The sequence below is a fragment of the Pistacia vera genome, unplaced genomic scaffold (genome assembly GCF_008641045.1).
Source record: "Pistacia vera cultivar Batoury unplaced genomic scaffold, PisVer_v2 Contig1030, whole genome shotgun sequence".
Classification (NCBI taxonomy): domain Eukaryota; kingdom Viridiplantae; phylum Streptophyta; class Magnoliopsida; order Sapindales; family Anacardiaceae; genus Pistacia; species Pistacia vera.
The window spans coordinates 12327-38596 of record NW_022195062.1 but is presented as its reverse complement, the minus strand read 5'-3'; the positions used below and the strand labels follow the sequence as shown (position 1 = coordinate 38596).

Sequence of the window (26270 nt, the reverse complement as noted above, 5' to 3'; positions counted from 1 at the left end):
ATCAGCAAGAGTAAAAAATCCTGCATATAATAGTTCTAATTTACAAGGGGAATCCTCTCGCTCTGTAAGCCATTATATGCACCATTCACATGGATAAGAATTCTATGTAACAAATCGAGCACACACTTCATGAGAAGTGATCGTTTTTCGACATTAAACACACAATTCCATCAGTTACGACGTATTTGGCTTCCAAGCCTCCAGATGATTTTGAAGTTGTAGTAAACCACGATTATATGTGAGTTCAAAATGAGGTCAAATTTCCGTCTACCTTCCTAAAATCATGTGCAGAGTAGTATTTACGCCAACAGCAAGTCCTAATTCATCTGCTGTCACTGTATACACCACCAGTTACTGCCAATCATCCGCCCCAAAAGAAAAAACATGGGAGGAAAAATTAGATTAATCCAAATACCTTTTAACTTCTTGTGAGATTCAAGACCATGTCCACATGCGGGTAGTAACATAGTCGAAGTCAATCATAAAATCTCCCCTCAGCAAAATCGATCATTAACATGAGGATATATTGTCGAGATAAGTTTAGCTCCTCCAGTGGAAAATGCTGTCAAACTTTTTTCTTCTTTGGAAGGTGAGATTAAGCATCCACTGTTTTTTAGTCAAATGTAGTTACAGTCAGCTGTGCCCATTGCTTTCTGGAAAAGCCCTCAACGGCAGACTCGAGGGTGGTGCTGATTCAGTAGTGATCCTTCTTGCTTTTCTTCAGCAACAGTGACATTTGATTTATGTATTCAACGCCAGTATGGGTTCCTCCCATTAGCCACTGCAGTGCCTCGGCTGCGGCCTCTTTTTCTGCACTCTTCTTATTGTTGCAAGGCTGACCTATAATTTGAATTCCATTAAATTCCACTGTAGATCGGAATTGGTTGTTCTTCAATTGTCTCGTTTTGTAGGTGGGGGCGGCATATCCTGCCCTAGTGAGCAATGTTTGGAGCTGACTCTTAGAATTATCACCCCCAGGTCCACTCTCTGTCCTTGGAATCAAAGTTGGCTGTGTTGCCACAGGTGAGGGCTTGGGCGACATAAGCACCTGGCGGCCAAATACAAACCTTCCCTCACAATGATCATTTGAAACAAGCAATCGAACTGCAGATAGGAGGTCATGATACATGTGCATTTCCATTCTGGGATTGAGTAACTGGCCATAAACAGGGTCAATTAAAGCAATAAGTATGGCCCAAAGACAAGCAGAAAAGTTATTTCAAATTTATTTTCATAACCGTGATTGGCACATATCAATGAAAGTGAACCAAAAAGCAATCAAAATGGCGCTACTATTAGCAAGTGGTGGAATCCAACCAGCTCATCAACTGTCCATTCAAGGATTCACGTACCTTTTTTTGAATCAGTTCATCAAGTTCTCTCCTTAAACATTGATATATATCAGAAACAGCAGGTTCCATGAAGAATTCCAAATATCCTCCCATCATTTTCAATTGTCCATCCTGTTAAGAAATCGTATAAATCAAAAAAATAATTACTGAAAATAAACAATATAAGATACAAATAGAAACGAGATTAAGTTACTAGACGGAAAAGAAATACTTACAGCATCTCCTTGAAAGATGCTACCACCAAACAGAAGCAGCACTGAATCACAGACAGCTGTTGAATCCCTAAGAAAAACAGAGTTCACTTTTATCTTCTCGTTGAAAACTAGCCAGGGGTATGGTATTTCAGATTCCCGAGCATTGATGGAATTCTAGGAAAATAAAATGAACAAGCTATTAAAACAAGACAGAACCCTGACTAATATATCAATGTATTTAATCCAGGAGTTAATATTAGTAGGAAAACACAACAAAAGTTCGGACGGAGACGCTTACAGAGTATAGAAGCACCTGGCCATCTTCCATGGTTTTCAGTGAAAAGGACTTCACATTATTCTGTATATGCATTTACATTAGCACTCATACATTATAGAAGTAAACTAATCATATATTGTTTGTCAGGTGAAAAGAAAGGGAAAAAAGAGAGTTAATTAAGCTTGAAGTATTGAAACAATGGTCACAATTATCTTTAGTTCCTATCCTCTTTCTATTCTAGCTATTAAAAGTCAACTTCCTATTGAATTAGTATGTGCAGGCTCTTTTAAGCATAAAACAAAATGACTCCATGAGATGAAAAAAGGACATTAAACACCAAAAAGATTAGAGAATAAGTAGATTCCACAAAAAAAAAAAAAAAAAAAAAAAAAAAAGAGAGAGAGGATGAAACCTTGGCAGACATGAAAAAGAAATGACTCACCACAACAGAGCAAATTCCAGGATAAAGACCATAACAAATAACTGCTCGGATGAGATGATCATCATAGCTCCATGCATTGCACATGGTTGTGTTGCAATCAGCGAGACCAGTATCCTTGAGCAAAGAGAAAAACTCATCTCGAAGAGAATCTATAGCTTTCATTGATTGAAATGAGAGAAAGTTTTTCCAACAGTAGTCATATCCAGCAAGGTCTCTTTCAGCAGCTTTCCATCCCTCATAGGCCCGAACAAGTGCAAGGTGGTCACTATGATCATGGGAAAACTGAGATTTTGCAGCCTCAGCAAGCTACAAAGAGAAGAACAGATTCACTGACTGCAGTAATTACTTAAGTATTATAAGCATAAAATTTTAGATCCATATAAGCAAGAAATGAAACCAGATATTAAATTTTTTGAGTTTTCTGATTTTAAATTAATATTTAGGATTGTACCGAAAAACTATTTTGAATAAATTTTCAACCGAATGAATTTTCATAATATTTCTTGTATCCTTAATTTTCAAAAATAAAGAATTGTACTTAAATTCTCTATCAAACAGTGCCAAAATCTCTCTCCCCAATCCTGACCCAAACATACAGCACGTAACCTTTATCTAAACGTATGAGATGAGATCACTTACATCCCTTTTGTCCACTGGTGCTAAGAAAGGATCTCTGACACTAAGGCCAGCAACAATTGTTAAAACTGGTTCCAGACATTTAAAGATAGCACCTAATATGAGCATCTTTCCAAGTTTAGGCTCCATTGGAAGCACAGTCAAATATCGACCTGTCATGTGACACTTAAGATTTATGACACAAAATACTCTAGAAACATAGCAGCACCAGTCCAAGATCATTTTCCCTTACCTAAGGCAGTCAAGTCTTCATTCTGGTCCAAGGCCCCAATGATTTTTAGATACTCAATAGCATTTTGGACCTACAGGCAAATTTCAATTAAACAAAGTAATGAGATAGACATGCAAAAGATTTCACAATTAAAACTAAAAAGAGAGCAATAAACAGAAGCACTAAATATATCTGAGAAAAAGTAACATTCATGTAACAATATGAAGATGGAAAAAAACTATCAACCCTTACAGCTAGTAACTCAGGTGACTGCAGAGCCCTGGATAGGAACTCAGAAATACTCCCAAGATTTAAACTTTTAATTTGCAGGCACAGAGATTGCAAAGGCGTCCTTAAAATTTCCGGTAGCTGATATTCTGCAAAAGCATCATATATACACCTAGGATAAAGATGGTAACATTCTCCAGGTTGAACACGGCCAGCCCTTCCTCTTCTCTAGATAATATATAAATCATACAAAAGAAACATCTATTAAATAAATGGAACTGATTAAAAATCAACTAGTGTATAGGTCAAATCATAGAAAAAATTTCAAAAAAGATGCTAATTGTTAGCGCTTGGTATTACTTAAAAATAATAACAGTCTTCATCAAACAGAAAATGCACATATATTATCACAGAGATGAACTGATGCAGTATAGGAAAAAGATTTTTTTTAAAACAACAAAGGTACCTGACCTCATAAGCCTGAGGGAGAACAACTCAATAGAAAAGAAAGTAGACAACTAGATACAAACAGATCATAAATGCCTAAAGCAAATGTGAATGAATTACATTGCAAGATGAAAAAGATCTAACTTTTGAAATAATAAGGACCTTACTTGTTGAGCAGAAACCTTGGAAATCCAAGAAGGAAGCAGACAAGAAGTGTTATTCAGTGCATCGTATGATGTCTCCTTTGCCTTCCCGCAGTCAATGACAAAAACAACATCATTAATGGTGATACTTGTCTCAGCTATGTTAGTGGCAAGCACTATTTTCCTCACTCCACCTTCAGGCTCGTCAAATATTAAACTCTGTTAACATTTCAGTCCTTTCTTAAAAATGGGGTTTGGGTGGACAAAGCCAAGTAAAATATCAATTGAAATTGTCTATGCAATTTTCACATACACTACATATTCAAATGCAGAACTGAGTACTATACAACTCCACAGCCCAATTATATAATGAAAATGAATTGAATAACAAGTTCACCTGCTCTGAACTAGCCATGGAACCATGGCAGGTAAGTAACAAAACTCGGCTTGAATCACCTAATATAGGATGAGCTTGTAGTTTATCCTTAAGAGAATTTATGTCATCCCACCCAGTCATAAAAACTAGAACAGCACCAGGTCTTTCTTGCTCACAAATATGGGATAAGAGGTATTCAATGAGATTAAAACCAATACAATCAGGATTCCAACATGACAATGACTCCTGAGTCTGGCAGCTATACTCCTTGAAATTGGCCGCTCTAAGTGCATCCTGATTGCATGATTCCGAACAGGAAAGAAGAATCAAATGAGGAATTTACAAAGCATTAAAGTGTCAATAGTAGCAATATAATCTTTGCATACCTCAACAGCAGAGGCAATTTGGCTCTTCCTCTTTCTTGGTGCTTGTTTGCTCATTTTCCACGTTTTTTCTTGACCATAATCATCAATTTGATTAAATGGGGTCAATCTGTAACCCGTCATTTCCAAAATATTTTCCAGAAAATGAGTTCTAACTGGGTATGTGAAACCCTGAATTAGACCAAAAACCAGAAATCAGCACACCAGATTTTGCAATCTGAAACATATTCCACAATAACATTGAACTAAAAATCTTTTTTTTTTTCTTTTTTTTTTTTTTGGTAGAAAACAATAGAATTAAACGATAAGAAAAGTAATGCATCACACACAAAAAAAGAGTTGACAGATAAAAAAAGGTTAAAAGATATCTTGGATGAAAAAGCTTTCCCCTATTATTGTAAGAACCTAATCCAAGACCTATCCTGATGAACTTAAGATAATTGATCGAGTAGAGCTAGTAAACCACAACTGAAAAAAGAACCCTTTTCTCTCTTCATTTTTTGACCTCTCACTTCAAGGAACACTTCAGACTATTCTGAAAGCTTAATTTATATTAGTTTTAAGAGAAACCAGTTATCATCTGCAATACCCTATTCATCCTCTCCTCATGGCCAAAATAGAAAAACAAAAATAAAAGGTTTATTTTGCAAACTCATTTGAATCTCTCTTCTGAGCAAAAAATGTAGGTGACACACATAGCGATCAAATCCAGCCCATCACACACAAGGTAGCCAGCTCGGTGAACAGGCCTCAGTCAGACTGCATTTCTCATTGGGCAGGATGGGACAAACAGCCTACCCATATAACACCATCACACACAAGGTAGCCAGCTCGGTGAACAGGCCTCAGTCAGACTGCATTTCTCATTGGGCAGGATGGGACAAACAGCCTACCCATATAACTCAGAGTTCTGGTTGTCCAGAAAGCTGAACAATGAACTATAGAGTTACTCTATCTTGACCTAAACCGGATAATACAAGGATTATCCTAGTAAACTAGTAGGCTACACTGACTTTGGGATAATTTTATCAATGATACCCCATTTACACAATAGAAAACAATACTTCAGACACATAATATCTGCTGAACATGTAATAATGTTATAAACAATAACCCTATAAAATTGTTCCAAAACTTCAAAAAGGAACTCAATCAGGCTTTGCCAGGCAAGTTTGATAAGTATGAAATTAACTATGATTGTCATCTTCTCTTGTTAAACAAAGTTCTAGTAAAGGAAGAGTATCAGAGATTCCACCAACAGAGGATATCCTCAAAAGAGACCGAATTACTGAATGTCTGTTAAACTCCTTTTATAGCCACCAGGGATCTTACCTATGGATATGTAGATCACTAACTACCCATTCAGGTAGACTGTGATATATTGGGATGGGGATCTTTTAACCTAAAATTTTGACTTCAATCCCTATATTATTCATCCATTCATTCATCAAAATTAAAAGTTTAAAATTAAAAGTCAAAAAGTAACATTTAATTTGACAATCAAATCTCTAACCACTAAGATTAAAATTATGAAAGGATCAATATTTAAGTTTTTTACTTCAACTATCCAAGTTAAAATTATATATATATATATATATATATATAGCACTCAATGGAACATATTCACAGATGTAACATCAGCTGCTCACAGGCATTTAACTTTACCGGAATGTGAATTATCATAGCTCCACCAAAGTAGGATGAAAAAAGCTCTGCATCTAGGGTTGCACTCATCAGAATCAGCTTCAATTCTGGCCGACGAGGCAAGATATCTTTAAGGACAATAAGCAGAAAATCTGGCATCAAATGTGTATCGCTGTGAGAAATTACAATCCGTTAAACCCAACAATATAAACCTCAAATTAGTTGACACTTTACCCTCATTCATTCCACGCTCATGAATCTCATCAACAATAACATGAGTTACACCTTTCAAATTTTTATCAACCAGTAATCTTCTCAACAAGATGCCTGTGGTGCAGAAGAGAAGATGGGTATCCTTCCCTTTCATGCCCTCCAGCCGAACTTTATACCCAACCTTTGCCAAACAGAAACAGAAAAAAATTACTTCTAATATTTTGGAAATATTTATTATTAACAAAGACAATAACTTGGTCAACTATTAGGTGAATTGTTATTAATTTGGTTAAATATCAGTTGATTTGTTAATACTTTAGTTGAGTATCAGGTGATAGTACTTCAAAAGGGACTTACAGATTCACCCAGTTTCTCCCCCCTCTCCCAAGCAACTCTCTCAGAAACAGAAATCGCAGATATTCTTCTTGGTTGTGTACATATAACACTACAAACAGCACCCTGAACAGATTCTATTTCAGACTCTAATATGAATTGAGGAATTTGTGTGGTCTTGCCACAGCCAGTTTGACCTGATATAATTATGACCTGTAAAATTTTCAAAAATCATGAAAAAGTAATGAGAAGAAACAAAACTTCCTCATCTTAAATAGAAACACTCCAAAGAATGTTAGCATGAAGCAACAATAAGAAAATTCTGACGCACCTGATTTTGTGAAATGGCTGTCAATAGGTTGTCCTTCTCCTTATAAGCAGGAAGACTTCTGCGGAATTCAAGCATTTTTCTACCATCTGGAGATTCCTACAACACGTTAAAAAATAAGATAATCCAGGTCACAACAATTCAATTTGACACCCTGATCATAAGTATGTTTTAGAAACTAAAAATAAATAAATAAAAAGCTTGTGATTCTTAACAGAATCATTATTTTAGTATCACAGCAAAATAGCATACAATACTAATAAAAAATTTGTAAGATTCACAACCAAATCAAAATCCAACATTGAATCCCCATCTATCCTTAATAGAACATGCTTGTGGTGATCCCTACCAAAACCAAAGAAAGTGAAACTAGCATAAATTTTTCTACATAAAGTACATCATCCTCCTGCAACAATTAAACCAAGATCACCAAAAACCTTAGAAAAATTGAAACAAAAAAGACAAAAGCAAAACATTAAACAGCAGCAGTCTGACATATGTTGTAAGCAATACTTCATGCAAAGTAACCACCCACATCATGCTTACTTCTGAATTGAGAAAATAAAAATTGAATAAATGATGCAATAATAATAATAATAATAATAATAATAATAAATGCAATTGGAGAACAGTGGAAACTGGGAACTGTTCCAGAAAATTGTATGGGCAAGATGAACCTGCCAAGCTTGCTGCTGATCACGCAGTTGTAAACTTCGTCGCCGCAAAATTTTATCCATGACAGACTTACTGGATACTGGTGGATCTGGTTGTTCAAAAAGACCTTCTTCAGTAGCAAGACTACTACTACTGCTGGACCTCGAGATGGATAAATCCACAAAGCTTGCCTTACTCCTGTACTTTTGAGAGAGGTATTCGCCGAGATAGTAATCAATTCCTCTTAGCAAACCAGGAGATAAGGTCACCTGTCAATGCTTAAAAGCTTCAACAGTGCATTACAGCATATATGTAAAAGCACTAACACTTGGGCATTCAAATTATTTCATAAGGTTGATCAAAAAAAAAGGTGAGCAAAAGGGGGTAAAATAAAAGAACTTATCTTTTCAAGATAAATTCATAACTTCATTGTTGAGTGTGAATAAAAACTATATTTAAAGAGAAAAAGTAGGGATTCGATGAAAAGAAACTCCAGGAAGATACCTCCCTCTGTGGCCGCCTATCATCCAAATCAAATCTGTAGTTTGGGAGTGGGACCTTACTAAAGACAACAACTTTTGCATATNAACAATTAAACCAAGATCACCAAAAACCTTAGAAAAATTGAAACAAAAAAGACAAAAGCAAAACATTAAACAGCAGCAGTCTGACATATGTTGTAAGCAATACTTCATGCAAAGTAACCACCCACATCATGCTTACTTCTGAATTGAGAAAATAAAAATTGAATAAATGATGCAATAATGATAATAATAATAATAATAATAATAAATGCAATTGGAGAACAGTGGAAACTGGGAACTGTTCCAGAAAATTGTATGGGCAAGATGAACCTGCCAAGCTTGCTGCTGATCACGCAGTTGTAAACTTCGTCGCCGCAAAATTTGATCCATGACAGACTTACTGGATACTGGTGGATCTGGTTGTTCAAAAAGACCTTCTTCAGTAGCAAGACTACTACTACTGCTGGACCTCGAGATGGATAAATCCACAAAGCTTCCCTTACTCCTGTACTTTTGAGAGAGGTATTCACCGAGATAGTAATCAATTCCTCTTAGCAAACCAGGAGATAAGGTCACCTGTCAATGCTTAAAAGCTTCAACAATGCATTACAGCATATATCTAAAAGCACTAACACTTGGGCATTCAAATTATTTCATAAGGTTGATCAAAAAAAAAGGTGAGCAAAAGGGGGTAAAATAAAAGAACTTATCTTTTCAAGATAAATTCATAACTTCATTGTTGAGTGTGAATAAAAACTATATTTAAAGAGAAAAAGTAGGGATTCGATGAAAAGAAACTCCAGGAAGATACCTCCCTCTGTGGCCGCCTATCATCCAAATCAAATCTGTAGTTTGGGAGTGGGACCTTACTAAAGACAACAACTTTTGCATATAGATGGCTGTCACAAGTAATACAAAATCAAAATCCCATATCAATGCAAAAGTTTGCACACTAATCAGAGGATCTACTGCAATAAAGCAAAAAATACCTATACAAACCCATGCTAGTAGCCAGAGCTGATAGTTGCTCAAAATCACATCTATCCTTTTTCTCCCTTGAGATCAACTCTTGCTTTGACTTGTCACGTAAAAACGCAGTTAACTTCCTTCTCCACTCCTCCATATTATTAGAGGGGGAAGCACCCTAGAAACATAGCAAAAGAACAGAAAATAACCATGAATATTTGTAAATATCAAACATGTAAATCTGAACATACATACAAGCCACCACTAGTTACAGAAAGAAAAAAACTAACGAGTGCTGCTAGATTGAACAAAATTTACCAGAATAAAAAAAATGCTTTGCAACTCAGAATTACATAAAAAAGGAACATAAATATGAAAAAAGATACTCGCCAAGTTACACAGCAAATGCTTATCGCTTTACTTCACAGTAAATTATTCGGAAAAAATTATCTAAAAGTGATTATTTGAAAAGTTAAACTACATTATTGAGTGAATGTACTATAACACTGTTAGTACCACACCTATAATTGAGATAAACTAGGCTTAGTTTCAGGGTAGTAATTGTGTTACAAATGCAAGAAATGTTAATGCGAACAACAAATAGATTGAAGTTAAAGAACAATTTGCACAAACGAAGTCATTAAAGTAAATTTTCTAACTACAACACTCCAAGAATTAATAGTAAAAATGTCTAAGGCAATGTTACCCGAATTAAAAACTACATTATTCTGTCTAATGTAATGTTACAGAACTTTTGAAGTTCCATTCATCATCACAACAATACAAAAAAAAGAAAAAACCATTTAGAATTGAACTCAAAACCAGTTAACATCATCCTCTCTTTTTTTCTTTATTCATTATTAATTTTATTTCTCCAACAAACTCGTAGAATAAATGTAGCTAGTTACCATCTCTGTGTAAAGATAAAATGGTCTGCAAATTCTCTTAATTCATACCACCAATGACAGTCGAATTTTCCAGGAAACACAACACAAAATGAATCAACAACAAACAGTCACACTCACCGGTAGTAGCCACGTGTCAAGCTCCCGATCAGAGCCTTCCTTCGACACTCCGTCACTGTACGCTGAAACTGAATTATACTTCAAACTCCTATTATTATCATTGTTATTTTTATCATGGTGACTATTATTATTATTATTATTATTATTATTTTGTTGTTGCTGGTTTTTTAGTGTTGGAGAGTGAGGAAGCGAAGGAATTGAGGCGCGACTGGCGATGACGGAGCGGAGACGGTGGTGAGGGGGAACGTAAACGGCGCCGTAGGAGCGGGGAGGCCGATCCTTCATGACGAGTTTGGGAGGGACTTGGGAGAGCGGAGAGACGAGGGGCATGCGAGGTCGCGGGGAAAGAGTACGGTGTCGTTTAGGAGGATTTCGCCGGGCGATTTGGATTCGGGAAACGTAAAGTTTTGAGTTTTGAGTTTTGAGTTTTTGAGTTTGAGTATGTGTAAGTGGGTAGGTGTTCGAATGGATCGCGTGTGTTCACGCGCGTATAATTTATATTCCAAATTTAGCATTCGAAGTTCATGATAAGTACAATTCTATGTGACATTTTTAATAAGGATGAGCACGGGTAGTAGATACAATCGGAATCTGTGAGTAGAATTGTAATCAGAATTAAAATCTATCCAGAATCAATATTATGCAGGTAGATTTCAGTTCCATTTTTTTAGAACCGATACTGTGCGATTCTGATTCTAATTCCTATATGTGAAGGAATTGGAACCAGAATCGAAACCTAAAAAAAGAACCTGCAATGAGTACTCGACTTGAAATCTGCTTGGAACTTGTAGCAGGTACCTTGTTTTGGAACCTAGGCTAAAATAAATATCTGTGAAGAATAGAGGGTTTATTGTAATTTGACATATAAAAAAATTTAAAATGGAAAAAGTTAAATTTTTACAATAACCTAATTAAATAAATATACAATTATACTTATTATATATAAACTACACCATATAAAAAACTTTAATAAATTATAATATATTAATATTAAAGTTTTGATTAATTAAGTGTATAATTAAAATTAAGACCAATTAAAAGTGTTTTGATGTTATTAAAATAATTATTTATTGATGTTATTAAAATAATTATTTTTAAATAAAATAATATATTTGATTGAATAATAATATAATATTCAGTTATTTACTTCAATTATCAAGTTTTAAGTATACCATTACATTATAGTTAAATGATTACTTAATTAATTATAAGTTTATAATATTACATTAATAATTTAGTATATTATTTAATTAAATAATTAGAAATTTAATTAATTATAACATTATAATATATATTTATAGTATAATTACTTAATTAATTATAACATTACATTATAAACAAATGATTACTTAATTAAATAGTTACTTAATTAATTATAACATTTCAGTATAAATATTAATATAATTAATTACAATGTTACATTAAAGATTTATAGTATGATTACTTAATTCATTATAATATTACATTATAGTATGATTACATAATTAATTATAGTATTACATAATTAAATGATTACTTAATTAATTGTGACATTATATTATAAACATTAATAATTTACTATATTAGCACAATACTTAATTAAAGTATTAGAAATTTAATTAATTATGATATTAAATTATAAATTTATAGTATGATTATTTAATTAATTATAACATTTAATTATAAACATTAATACAATACTTAATTAAATTATTAGAATTTAATTAATTATAATATTAAATTAAAGATTTATACTATGATTATTTAATTCATTATAACATTATATTATAATTTAATTACGTAATTAATTATAACATTATATTATAAACATTAGTGATTTCTTACATTAGCATAATACTTAATTAAATTATTAGAAATTTAATTAATTATAACATTTTATTATAAACATTAATACAATACTTAACTAAATGATTAAAAATTTAATTAATTAAAATATTACATTATAATTAAATAATTACTTAATTAATTATAACATTACATTATATTATAATCAATTAATTAATTATAACATTACATAGTTAAATAATTACTTAATTAATTATAAATTTATAACATTACATTATAAATATTAGTAATTTACTACATTAGTACATTACTTAATTAAATGATTAAAAATTTAATTAATTATAACATTATATCATATATTTATAGTATGATTACTTAATTAATTATAATATTCTACTATAAACATTAGTACAATACTTAATTAAATGATTAGAAATTTAATTAATTATAACATTAAATTATAGATTTATAGTATGATTGTTTAATTAATTGTTTGTGTTTTTTGTTTTGATTGATGAATTTTATGTGAATTGTGATGAATTGATTGAATTTAAATGTCACCTAGAGATTAGAGGATTTATGAGTCACACTGGATATAAATGAATGAGTAATCAAAATCTGTTAGGGGTGTATTTGTAAACTTTTAAGGTATTTTTGTTATTTTTTAAACTAATAGGAGATAATTGATTTTTTACAGGGTACCAAGGAAAAGAATCAGAACCTGTATTTTAGATTCTAGTTCCTTGAATTTGAGAACCTGCACTGTGCGGTTCCGATTCTGGTTCCTTTTTTGGGGAACTTACACTGTACAGTTTCGGTTCTAGCTCTCCTAAAAAATGCAGGGTACCTGATACCGCTCACCCTTAATTTTTTAGATAGAAAAAGAATGTGAATTATGCATGCATATATGATCAGTCATATCACTTACATATGAACTTATACATTCATGATCAATCGATCTCATATGAATTTGTATTACAATTAATTAATTTTTAAATAAAATTTTAATTATAATTAATTATGTATATTTAATATATTATTATATTATTGTGGCCGGTTTTCTCCTTCCTCACCCCTTGTTTTTTGGTATAATTTTTTTTATGACGAGAGGTGTTCAGATCAACTTATACGCACCTTAACTAATCTTTCGATACCGTAAAACTATCGGTTATATAAGAACTCTGATGGCTTCGATACCGTAAAACTATCGGTTATATAAGACTCTGATGGCTTCCTCTATTAGCACACAATGAGAGACCTAAGAGTTCTTATCTAACCATTAGACCACCAGAGAGAGTTTCTGAGCATAATTTTCCTATTTTTATTTTGAATCGAACTTTTTCGAAGATTTTCTTTCCAATGCGACCAGGTTTTTCCAAGTTCCAACCCCGCTTGATTTTAATGCAGACTTTTTCAAAGATTCTCTGTCCAAGGAGACCAGGTTCTTCCCAATTCCAACCCTGCTTGGTGTTTCACATAGTATTTAACCCTGCTTGGTTTCCGTCTGATGGAACCAGGTTTTTTCAAGTATCCAACCCCACCTGGGTTCCATTGGTCCGACGAAACCATATTTTTTCGAGTACCCAACCCGACTAGTTTCTGTCCGATGGAACCAGGTTTTTTCAAGTATCTAACCCCAATGGGACTAGGTTTCTTTGAGCATCCAACCCCAACCCCCACCGAGGTTTTATGCCATCCTAGCTGGACAAACATTAGAATTATCCAGCTCCAAAACCCTAGGGCCGGGGCTCGTCATCCACGGCCCGCTGTACCGACGGGATTTTGCAATTCTAAGTTGTTGAACACTTGAAGCATTTATACAAAATGCCAAAAAGAAACCATTTCAAAACTCAGAAAATCCCAATAACATTAAACTTAAAACATAGAAATACATAGATTCCTGCTTTTACTAGCCCCTTGCTTCTTCTCCTGGGTTACAGTTCGTATAAAACCTTTTATACTCACAGGTATTATTCAAGCTCTCTAGCCTTGAGAAAAATAAACTTAAAAACCTTATATCTAATAATATTAAGTCTTCTTCTCACAGCATCAAAACAGCTAACAAGAAAATTGAAAAAGAAGAACACATCTATGCATCGATTGCCTCAACTTTTGGCTCATTTTAACATAGCATTTTGTGGACTTTGGCTGCTTAGTAGGTATAGCCCTTGACGAACATTCCTTTCTTGGCTTCATCGCTTTCACCAGCAGCGGAGTACTTTCCGAGTTGCGCCAGGGAGTTTGCCTTTGCACGAACCAAGAGTGCCTTCTGGGCAGCTTCAATGTTCTCGGGACGACCTTGCCATGTCTTAAGGACAGTGTTCTGCAGTGCTCGTGCGTATGAGAAGGACACGTGCCATGGGTTGGGGGCTTGGTTCATTGCATTCAAGTTCAGTGTTGCTTCTGCTTCAGATTGTCCTCCGGACAAAAACTGAGAATTAAACATAACAAAAAAGGGTTATCAGTCAGGTCTTGCGAATAACACTTCAGTGAGAGAGAATTGATTAAGGTTTTGAGATGTTTATACCATGATTCCTGGAACTGCTGGGGGGACTCTTCTCTTGAGCATTGTTAATGTATATTTAGCAATGGTCTCTGGAGAAGCCTTCTCCTTATGTTCGGCGCCTGGTGTAACCATGCTGGGCTTAAGGAGGATTCCCTCAAAAACGACATTGTTTTGGGCCAAGTAGAAAAAGACTTCTGACCATACGTTCTCTGCCACTTCAAGGGTCCTCTCAATTGGGTGGTCTCCGTCAAGAAGAATCTCAGGTTCCACTATTGGCACAAGACCATTATCCTAAATAAAATCAAATAAAGAAAACATAAAAGTATTTTTAAGTTACTCTAATAAATAATCCAACAAGGAAAAGAAAAATGAAAGGCCTTAAGATTTAAGTATACCTGAGAAATGGCGGCATATCGTGCAAGTCCCCATGCAGCTTCCTTAACAGCCAGAGCAGAAGGACCACATGGGATGCTAACAACTGTCCTCCTGTATATTTCCATACAATCAGAAGCCATGACACAGAAATTTGAAAAAGTAAATCAACAAATAAACTGCTAACTGACACAAAATTCCATGTAAACTTTACAAGGCAGAAACTGATAGAGATTATAAATGACTTACCACTTGGCAAATCGAGCACCTTGCTTGTAGTATTCAGCAGATCTTGATGCCAATCCATCCAAGCCTTGGCACCAAGATTCATTGTTTGATCCCGGTAGGGGAACCAAACCCTGAAAAACAGAAAGTAGAGAACTCGATAAATACCCACAGTACAAACAAAAGAGAAATCTTCAATCGAGAAACTATACAAAATTATTTCTCAAGTTAAAATCTTGTATATTCCATCCAAAACACACCTTGTCAACTTTAATACCGGGCACAATGTTCTCTTCACGCAAGCAGTCCACGAACTTCTTTCCATCTGTAGTCGATTGGTAAAGTGTTTCCTCAAAAAGAATGGCACCAGAAATATACTCACCAAGACTGGGTGTAGTCAGCAAAAGTTGTCTGTAAGCCTGTCTGTTTGCCTCAGTGTTGTCCAACCCAATTGATGCCAACCTCTTCCCACAGGTTGCATTTGACTCGTCAATTGCAAGAATACCATGACCAGGTGATGCAACAGTTTTCTACACCCAGCAAAAAGAAAAAAAAATGTTTTAGCAAAATCTCAAAACTTCTCAGACCAACAACACATACTTTACAAGTAACATAAGCTTGATTTCTTCACCACATATATTTGATTCATGGGTCATACAACAGTACCACGCTGTTAATATTACTGGACCCATATTTCGATAACAAGTAACAATATTTTTGTTCCATAGAACAATATTTCAGTAACCATATTACGACAGAAATATCGATTTACGATGACTAAAACATTCTTATATGTAACCAAAACATTGCTACTCATCATCAAAACATCGGTTTGGTAACATTACCAAGAACAATACCCTAGCAAACGCCCTAATTGATTCATTTCTTAATAGATGACAGAAAACCAAAAACTATAAAAATCAATTTAACTTCAGAATTTTATAATCAAAGCCTAAACAGGTTCCATTGAATTTAAAATTTTTTACTTACAGGCTAGTATAAAATCTCAACTGTTCATCTAATTCAATCAACGGTTACAATTCAAACACAAAATTTGAATACTCAATAATTTTTTCAACTCTACAATTCTCTAATCCATTTATCATAAATAAATAATAATACAACCAAATTATTGTTTTAACAGCAAAAAGATCTAATTTTTATCCCAAAACCAATAGAACAATCAGAATTCAAAACGATCGAACAGTAACAATCAACACCTGAAATTTAAATTCCAAACAAGAACGATCAGATATAAAGCATTAAAAAACAAGTATTAAGACGAAGAATAGAGAACTGACGGCGGTTTTGACGAGTTCATCTGTGTAAGAACCGGCGCGGATCGGGAGTGAAACTCGGCGAGTTGCTAAACGAGTCGAGGCAGACGATCCGGATCGTTGAGTGAAGGACTGTTGGCCGATCCATTGAGAGGACGCTGCGTTTAGCTTGGCGAAGCTTGCACATGCCATGGCTGATACGAGAAAACGATTTTCCGGGGTCTGGTGGGGGCGATTTATCGGGTTTCGGTTTCGGGAGTTGTCACGCTCTGTTATAAATCTTAATGAAAGTGAAATAAGACAGTGTTTTTCTCGGAGAATCCGCAGTGGGGATTTTTAGTTTTAATAAGACAATAAACGTGCGACAATACCAAACAGACCTTAGCTGCTACTTGAGGAACTACCACATTGCCCTGCTGTAATGACCGTTTTGTCCTTTTTCGATTTCAGTTTCAAAATAATTTGAATAAATTCAATTGTTTGTTAATTTATGATTATTGATTTATCATGTAAATATTTAAATATAACAAAAATTTCAAGTGGAGAAACAATTAGGGGGCATTTCGGTCATTATGTCATGTAATGTACGGAACCCTTGTAATTATCAAGTTGTTTGGAGTGTCTAAAGTTTGAAGACGCCAAGGGAGGAGCCGAGGAGGGTAGGTGAATTGACCACTTGCACCCACACCTAACAATTTGATAACTACCTTTGAGATCCACCCCCTTTCTCTTTCAAAAGCACTTTTGGACTTATGCCCAACAAGCACTTCTTTATTAACAACTTCCAACAACTTAAACATACAAGCACTTCTCTTTTATACTGTTTCGAAAGCCCAACACTTTCTCTTTATACTATTTCGAAAGCCCAACGAATCGATCATATGAATATGTAAAATAGATAAAATGCCATATTACCCCTTTTTCAACAAATATTATTTTGAGAATATTATTTATGTTTAAAGGTGTTTTGATTGACAATGTAAAATCTAGGTTGTGTTCTTTTATAAATTTTGTGTATCTGTTTATCTGAAAACACGAAAAGTGAAAACATGTTTAACCGTCAATTAATGGAATATGTTAATAAGATTACAAATTTCTTAAAATTTAAGGGGGCATACTGTTTAAAAATCTTAGGTTTACCTTCATTTGTTAATTTTTAAAATTTTATAGGTGATAAATTTTAACTATAAACTAATTTTAGGTGACTTTTGCTAACTTGTCTGATATTATGGTGTCGACCTATGTATAACTTTGAATGAATAAGATTAAATAAAATTCAGTGTTTGTTTCCTTATTCCTATCATATCCTATTCGAAATACATGTTTGTTTCATTATTCTTAAGATCTAATTTTATTCTACTGAACTCAAAATATTTATTTTTTAACCCCTTAAGTTTGTTAATTTAACTAAACATCCTCAACAATAAAAGTTTAAGTTGACAAAAATGTAAGATTAAAGACTAAATTTACAGATCATCATCCTCATTATTCTATAAAATGCGGAATAATTATTTGCATACCTATGTTGGGGCTTGGTGTAATTCCTGCCATTGTTGTTCATTTTCACAAAAGACTTAATTCACTTTAGGATTTCCAGGTGTTTTTCTCATACTCACAATTAGGGAAACCAATCCCTAATTATATAATCACCACCCAGGACCCCAAGTGGTTACTAAGGTGGTTACCTCAAGTTACATCCACTTCCTAATGGAAGTGGATTGTAACTGCCCATAATTAAGTGGTAGTTAATGGGCCATTGACATTTTCCCACTTGGCCCATTATTTGCCACATGATATTAAAAAGTGAATTGACTTTGATGTATGACCATACATAGAACTTTAGTTCACTCTTAATGGGTTCATCGCATCCATGATAAAAGTACAACTCATGAATCATGGCGGTATAAACCTTATTACCAAAACACTCTCTTCCATGCATTACATAAATTGTTCGTTTTATGATGAGTGACAACTAGACTTTATAGAATTAAAATTTAATAATTTATTCTTGGGTCAACTTTATTGTCTTAAATACAATAGGCATCTGTCATTATCAAAACAATATGTATACACAAAATTAATAACAAAAAACTTCAATTGAAATCGTCAAGTTTACATTTGCAGAATTATTAACACAGTGATTTATATAAACCCATATGGCTTACATGAGCCACAAACACCTTGGGTGGAAGACCTTTGGTGAAGGGTCAGCGATCATATCATTTGTGCCAATATGTTCAATCGATATATGACAATCTCGAACATCTTCTTTAACAACAAAATACTTTATTTCGATGTGACGACACTGACTTACTGAACATGTGTTGTTAGAGAGGCGCACAACTGTTATATTATCACAAAATATTTTTATTGGTTTTTCTATTGATGAGAGCATCGTTAAATTTGTGATAAACTGTCTTAACCACGATGCCCGAGAAACTGCTTCATAACATGCTACTACTTCAACTTCCATTGTGGAAGAAGCTGTCTTCGGCTGTTTTACACTACGCCAAGAAACTCCTCCTCCAGCAAAGAGAAATATGAAGCTTGAGGTAGACTTTCTTGTGTCTTGACATCCAGCATAATTTGAATCTGAATCTGAATATCCAATTAACCCAAAGTCATCAACATACTTATAGACAAGCATGTGATCTTTTGTCCTTTGAAGATATCTCAATACCTTTTTTACTGCTGTCCAGTGGATTGGACCAAGATTTTGTTGGAACTTACCCAGAACTCCCACTACATATGAAATGTCAGGTCTTGTGCAGACTTGAGCATAATTTAGACTTCCTATTACAAAAACATAGAGAATATTCTTCATGGATTAACGCTCTAAATCAGTCTTCGGACATTGTTCAAGACTAAGCTTATCTCCTTTAATAATAGGTGCTACACTTGATGAACAATGTTTCATATTGAAACGCTCCAAAAACTTTTCAATATAGCCCCCTTGAGACAGTCCTAAGGTCTTTAATAACCTGTCTCGGTGAATCTCTTTGCCTAAGACATAGAAGGCTTCACCCATATCTTTCATATCAAATTTTTGAGCTAGAAATTGTTTTGTTTCATGTAGCAATCCAAGATCATTGCTAGCTAAGAGAATGTCATCCACATATAGTAAAAGTATGATAAAACTACCTTATTTTATCTTGATGTAAATACACTGACCAGTTCGATTTTTTATAAAGCCAAATGTCGAAATAGTTTTATCAAACTTTAAATATCATTGCTTAGAAGCTTGCTTCAGGCCATATATAGAACTCTTGAGTTTACAAACTAAATGATCTCCTTTGTCTGAAGTGAATCCTTCAAGTTGATCCATGTATACCTCTACTTCTAAATTACCATTTAGAAATGCAATTTTGACATCCATTTGATGTAACTCAAGATCATAATGAGCTACTAATGTCAAAATTATTCGCAAAGAATCTTTTCTAGATATCGAAGAGAAGGTTTTGTGATGATCGATTTCAGTTCTCCAGTTATAACTTTTGGCTATAAGTCGGGCCTTGTATCTATCTATTCTACCTTGTGAATCTCGTTTTGTTTTATGGACCCACTTACACCCCACAGTGGAAGCATTTTTAGGTAGATCAACAAGATCTCAAACCTGGTTTAGTGATGGCAATAGACCGGGCCGGGACCGGGTGTCGGGACCGGGTACCCCTTGGCCCCGGCCCAAGCCCGACCTGATGACATAGGCCCAAGCTCGGCCCGAGCCCGTCATGGGTATGATAGGAAAAGCCTAGGCCCGGCTTGACAGGCTTTTTATGACCTCAGGCCCGGCCCAAGCTCGCATTTTTTTATAATGTCAATTTTTAAATATTAATAAATTTCAAAATTATTTTTATATTTTTAATTTGAGAAACAGTTTTTAAATATTAATTTATTTTTGAATACTTACCAAATATATAAATAACATTTGACAAAGTGCATTCATCCATTTTTTTAGTATAACATAACTATAAGAGCAACAAACAAATTGAGACAGTAAAATCTGAACAAATACAAAACAATAAACTTTATCACAAATTTCTAAGTTGTTGTCTCCTTAAGTTTTGCAAGCTCTAGTCAGGTAAGTCCACCTCTCTGCAATTATAAAATATATAAGAAGCACCTCTCTGCAATTATAAAATACATAAGTAGCATGTAACACATGAAAGACTAAATATCTAACCAATTGCATACCTATTCTTTGTCATCATAATTCCTCTTCTTCGTCATCAGTGTCATCAAAAAATGTCGAGCATGATTGTTGACCTAATAAGAATGCAAAATATACATTAAAGACAATAAGACAAATACGTTAAAGAAATAAAAAATATATATTAAAGACAATAAGACAAATATGTTAAAAAAATAAAATTTTTATATAATCACCTTTTATATCCGCCTGTAACCAATTTTGAACACACATCAATGCTTCTAATGTATCTGAATGAAGTTTGTTGCGATGTGGGCTTACTACCTTCCCACCCGTGCTAAATATAGACTTAGAAGCCACTGTGGAGACAAGAATATCAAGGATGTCTCGAGCAATAGAAGAGAGGATTGGATATTTAGGCCCAGTTGTCTTCCACCAAACCAATATGTCAAAGTTAGGAGTCCCAGGCAAAAGTTTCTTCTCTAAATAAAAATCTAGTTCTGACTTTCCTTCAACAACATTTGATTCTTGTGCAATATACATCTCAAAGTCACTAACGGCCCATCGTCCTCACTACAAGGAATATTAGTCTACAAAGAAGGTGCTGCATTGGGAGGTGGTTGACTACTTCCTTGCTTCGATTGGTACTGATTAAATAAATTTGATAATAATCCTTGAATTCTCAGAATATGATATTTACCATCAACTCCATAGATCCGAGGAAAAAAATAATCTAACGATTTCATTTTGTATCTAGGATCTAAAAGACTCGCTACCCCCAAGACACCGTGAATCACATCCCAATACTTGTTAAATTTTTCAAGCATTTTTGCTGCTATATTCCTTATCAAATCATTCCCACATCTGAGCCAATTAGACAATGCAATTCTAATTTCACAAACTTTTGGGAAATAAATATTAGATGTCGGATATTTTGTTCCAGAGAACAAGTTTGTGGCAACATAAAATATTTTCAACTTTGAACAAACTTGTTCTACCAACTCCCATTCCTCATCAGTTGGCAAGCATCTATATTGTGGCTCACGAAGCTTTAAACGAAAAAACACATCTTTGTAAATGAAAGCAGTTTCAAGCATTAAATAAGTTGAGTTCTAGCGAGTCTTACAGTCAAGAGCCAACTTCTTTGTACTTTCAATGCCTTCTTGACGTGCTGCTTCAACAAATTTTTGCTCTCTTTTAGGAGATGCTGACCAATAAGCAACACTCTCACAGATTCTTACAATTGCTTGTCCAATCACCGATAATCCATCTTGAACAATTAGATTCAGAATATGTGCACAACAACGCATATGAAACAATGAACCACGTAACATAAGTGAGGCACTTGGAAGTTCGTTCAAGATATCTTCAACAACTGCATCATTGGTGAAGTAGTTATCAAGCGTCAATGTCGACAACTTTCGATCAATATTCCACTCATAAAAGTAGTCCATCAATGCCGCAGCAAGCACATCTCTAGTATGTGGGCAAGGCACATATACAAATCTACAACATTAATATACATAAAAAATATTATTAATATAGCTAGTATTTAAAAATAAGAATGATAAAACCTTAAAAGATAATACCTTATGAGTCGACTTTGTAAGACCCAGTTGTTGTCGATAAAGTGCGCTGTGATCGTCATATATCCTTTGTTTTGATTGCTGGCAGTCCACAAATCCGAAGTGATAGCAATCCTACTCCGGTTTTTGTTTAACAATTTCATTGTCTTCTCTTTTTCTACATCATACATCTTGAATATGTCTTTCTTAATAGCGTTTCTACTCACAACCTTAAACAACGGTTGCATGTTGTTACAAAATTTTCTAAACACGTAATGATCAACCATGCTCAAAGGATATTCATGTAGAACAATCATCATTGCTAGGTCCTTCCTCACCGACTCTTGATCAAGTTGATGCGAAGTTAAGGTCATTTGTGACTTTGAACTTGAATCCTCTCCCGGGGTCATCGACAGAATCTTCTGTGATACAACTCCATACTTTCGCCTTGGACAAATTTTAATATGTGCATGCAAGTGCCTTGTCCCGTTTTTGGAACCACCAGCAAGTTGTTTACGACAATAGTTACACTCTGCTTTATCCTTGCCATCAACTTTAACTTTCTAGAAATGTTGTCATACAACTTATTTTGTCCTTACAATATTGCTGCAACTGTCAACATCATTAAGGGGGCCATTTTCTTCATGTGTTTCTTCCTCAATATCAGCAATTGGGGATTGAATTTGATTACTTCCAATTAGATCCGGAGTCGACAATTTTTTCGATAAGTCAGAAGGTAGATTCATCTCCTCCTCTAAGCTTTTTTGTTTGCCAAGTAAAGAAGTTTGAATTGACATGTTGAAACCTACAAAAAATGAACAAAAAGTATGAATATCAAATAACATTACAAAATAAAACTAAAAGAGATGATATATCATATTAATTTGTTAAAAAATAATATTTATCATTAAAGTGGTTAGCTTTAGACTTTAACGAATTGCATGGTCTACAATGTCCCAATTGTCAATTATTTAAAGTATGGACAAAATTTTAATAATCAAATAACATTGGAATTTATATAAGTCGGATAATGACTTCCTTATTTTTTTCAACTGCACCCTCATACTTTTAATATCAATATACTTATTGGAAATTTGATTATTATAATTTTGTCCATATAATCCTTACTTATATGTACAAAAAAACTTCTGATACGTTTCTGCTACATCTGAAATTTCACAAAAATTTCATTTACCAGTATACCAAGTCTGTTAATTAGATGTTTGTTCATATTATTGACCACTAACTAAAGAGTCTAACATCATAAGTTGAATCAAAGAATTACATAACCTTGTCGCCAGAAAGAATGCATTATATTTTAACAGCAATATTTTAAATCTAATTCAAGGGTTCAAGGAAATTTAATAAAAGAAGAAGAAGAGAATCTCACTTTTATAAGACCACTAGTCTTGTCGAGTTCGTATTTCACATTACTCCCCTTGCCAATCTCTACGACCTGCAACAGAGATTTACATTATGATATGAAAGCACGAATTATTTTTGAAGAAAAATCTGCCTATCACTGACAAGAACAACTTTATATGAAACAACTCCAAAGCTAAGAATCAGCATTCAGCAAGCTACTTCAAGTGAAAATTTGGGATATGTGGCTTTTGGTTGTGGACTAGTGGGAATAAGATTAGCCTGATGTTTTTATTAAGAGTGTGTAAGTCTGTTTTTTGGGACTTGTAATTGCTTGCAAGAACTTTGTTGAGTATTTTAACTCCTCTCTCTCTCTCTCTCTCTCTCTCTCTCTCTCTCCTTGTATGCTTCTTTTGTTTGTTTTGATGTGTGTGATAAGTCTAGTAAAAAGTAAAAACCAAGTGCTGATCTACGAAAGGTTAGGAACCAACGAAAAGGTTTGGGACCATTGAAGCTCACATAAAATATTCTAGTAAAAATGTTCTCTAGAAACGAACAACAAATTAACATAACAGAACAACCAGAAACTCCAATTTCCAAAATAGAACTGCATTAACAGTACTGCAATTTCTCTTCCACCAATTTATATGTAAATAAAAGTAGTCATATTTCAATATTTTCCCCTAGATTGAAACTCTACAGAAGTCACATCTGATGGAAACTGCAATTTCCAAAACAGAATTACATTAACAGTCCCGAGCTTCCATTGCAGTACACCCAACTCTGCACAAACTGCAACTCTGCTGGAAACTGCAAAAGAAAAGCTACAGACTCCTAAAATTAAATTAACCCAAAACCCCATTAAAACAAGTCTTAAGGGAGTCCATCTCCATACAGTCAAAAAAAATGAAAACCCCCCCACGTAAACAACCAGAACAACTCAAAACGTCAACCTTTCAACATTTCTTCATCCCAAACAAAACATTCAATCATTCAATTTCTTCCACTCCAGAACCCAAAAGATTCAGAACTTCAAAAATCAAAAACCATCTCAGAAACGAAACCCACAGATTTTGGACGCCAAATGAAAAGCACCAAAAAAAAAAAAAAAGAGTCAAGAGTCTTACTTTTCTAAGCAGGCGGCGACGACGGAGATGCAGATTGCAGAATTGCAAATGGAGAGAGAGATATGTTAGAAAGGGTAGCAGGTGGAGAGAGTTTGGGGAATGGGATGAGAAAGAGGTTAGGGTTTGGGAAAAATGGATATCTATACTTAGGATAATATTGTAATTAAATATATAGTATGAAGGTAAATTAGTAAAATTGACACTAAAATTTTCGGGCCGGGACTGAAGATATACCCATACCCGACCCATACCCATGGTCGGGCCTTAAAATCAAGCTCAGGCCCAAGCCCAAGCCCGTCACCCATGGGTAAAGCCCAACCTTTTCGGGTTGTGCCGGGTCGGGTACCCAAAAATCTCGGGCCCATTATCATCTCTAACCTGGTTCTTTGCCATAGATTCCATTTCATCATTCATGACATTATACCCTGAAATGGAATCTTTACATTCCATTGCTTTTGAAAAAGATGTTGGATCTTCATTAACACCCACATCTATTTCTGATTTTTGGAGATATACTTGGTAATCTAAAGAAATTGCTGACTTTCTTGTTCTTGAGGATCTCCTTAGACCTTGTTCCAAATTTTCATTTTTTTGAATTTGAACAACCAGTTTGACAACAACTTGTTCCTGATGTGGTACTGTATCATGAATTTGTTTTCCACGAGTCATAGGTAAAAGAATTAATCTTTCACCTTCAGTTGTAGGAGAAATTTCAATTGCCTCTGAACCATTGAGATCAATGTTTCAAGATTGAACACTCCCACTGTTATTATCATTTTCTAGAAACTTAGCAACCTTTGATTTCACAATTGTTAAGGAATTTGAGGGACAATAGAACTTGTAACCCTTCGACTTTTTAGAATAACCAATGAAGTATCCACTGACTATCCTTAAGTCTAATTTTCGAAGATGTGGATTATATATTCTTGTTTCAATTGGACAATCGCACACTCGAGTGTGTCTCAAACTAGGTTTCCATTGTTTCCATAACTCAAAAGGAGTTTTAGGAACTACTTTAGATGGTACCCTGTTCAAAATGTATACAACTATTTTAAGAGCTTCACTCCATAGGTTTGAAGGTAAATTAGAGTTACATCTCATACTTATGACCATGTCCCTGAGAGTACGATTCCTTATTTCAACAACGCCTTTTTGATCTGGCGATCCAAGCATGGTATATTGTGCTTGAATACCTTGTTCTTAAAGATATCGTGCAAATGGATTAGGTGATTGATCGTATTCTGTGATTCTACCATAATATTCTCCACCTCTATCTGATCTTACTATTTTGATCATTTTTCCCCTTTGTTTCTCTACTTCTGTCTTGTCTATCTTAAAAGCATTTAATGTTTCGTCTTTATGATGTAAAAGGTAGAGATACATAAATCTTGAATGGTCATCAATAAGAGAGATAAAATATTTTTGACCATTTAGACAAGGTGTGAACAGTCCACAAATATCAGTATGTATGATTTCTAAGTTCTCATTCGATCTTCTGGCACCCCTTTTTGTTTGTTTGGTCATTTTT

The 26270-nt window shown here is 34.2% G+C and overlaps 2 protein-coding genes across 4 annotated transcripts; both read right to left on the bottom strand.

Moving 5' to 3' along the window:
• LOC116123974 (DExH-box ATP-dependent RNA helicase DExH5, mitochondrial) lies at positions 1-10769 on the bottom strand. 3 transcript variants are annotated; one of them, XM_031409706.1, is made up of 19 exons: positions 10377-10769; positions 9375-9529; positions 9197-9284; positions 8716-8961; positions 7211-7306; positions 6904-7092; positions 6568-6727; positions 6355-6485; positions 4693-4860; positions 4328-4600; positions 3955-4149; positions 3365-3568; positions 3134-3203; positions 2905-3053; positions 2266-2571; positions 1845-1904; positions 1568-1720; positions 1353-1463; positions 1-1156 (listed from the first exon to the last, which is right to left on the bottom strand). In XM_031409706.1, the coding sequence occupies exons 1-19, from the start codon at positions 10704-10706 to the stop codon at positions 695-697; spliced, it is 3546 nt and encodes a 1181-aa protein (XP_031265566.1). In that variant the 5' UTR covers positions 10707-10769; the 3' UTR covers positions 1-694. The 3 variants fall into 3 exon arrangements, with proteins under 3 accessions (XP_031265566.1, XP_031265559.1, XP_031265551.1); XM_031409699.1 differs by lacking the exon at positions 8716-8961 and adding an exon at positions 7885-8130; XM_031409691.1 differs by lacking the exons at positions 8716-8961; positions 9197-9284; positions 9375-9529; positions 10377-10769 and adding an exon at positions 7885-8200.
• Positions 10770-14002: 3233 nt separating this feature from the next.
• LOC116124014 (fructose-bisphosphate aldolase 3, chloroplastic) lies at positions 14003-16874 on the bottom strand. The gene is made up of 6 exons (XM_031409732.1): positions 16566-16874; positions 15525-15794; positions 15289-15398; positions 15063-15153; positions 14689-14958; positions 14003-14592 (listed from the first exon to the last, which is right to left on the bottom strand). The coding sequence occupies exons 1-6, from the start codon at positions 16731-16733 to the stop codon at positions 14314-14316; spliced, it is 1188 nt and encodes a 395-aa protein (XP_031265592.1). The 5' UTR covers positions 16734-16874; the 3' UTR covers positions 14003-14313.
• Positions 16875-26270: the final 9396 nt, after the last annotated feature.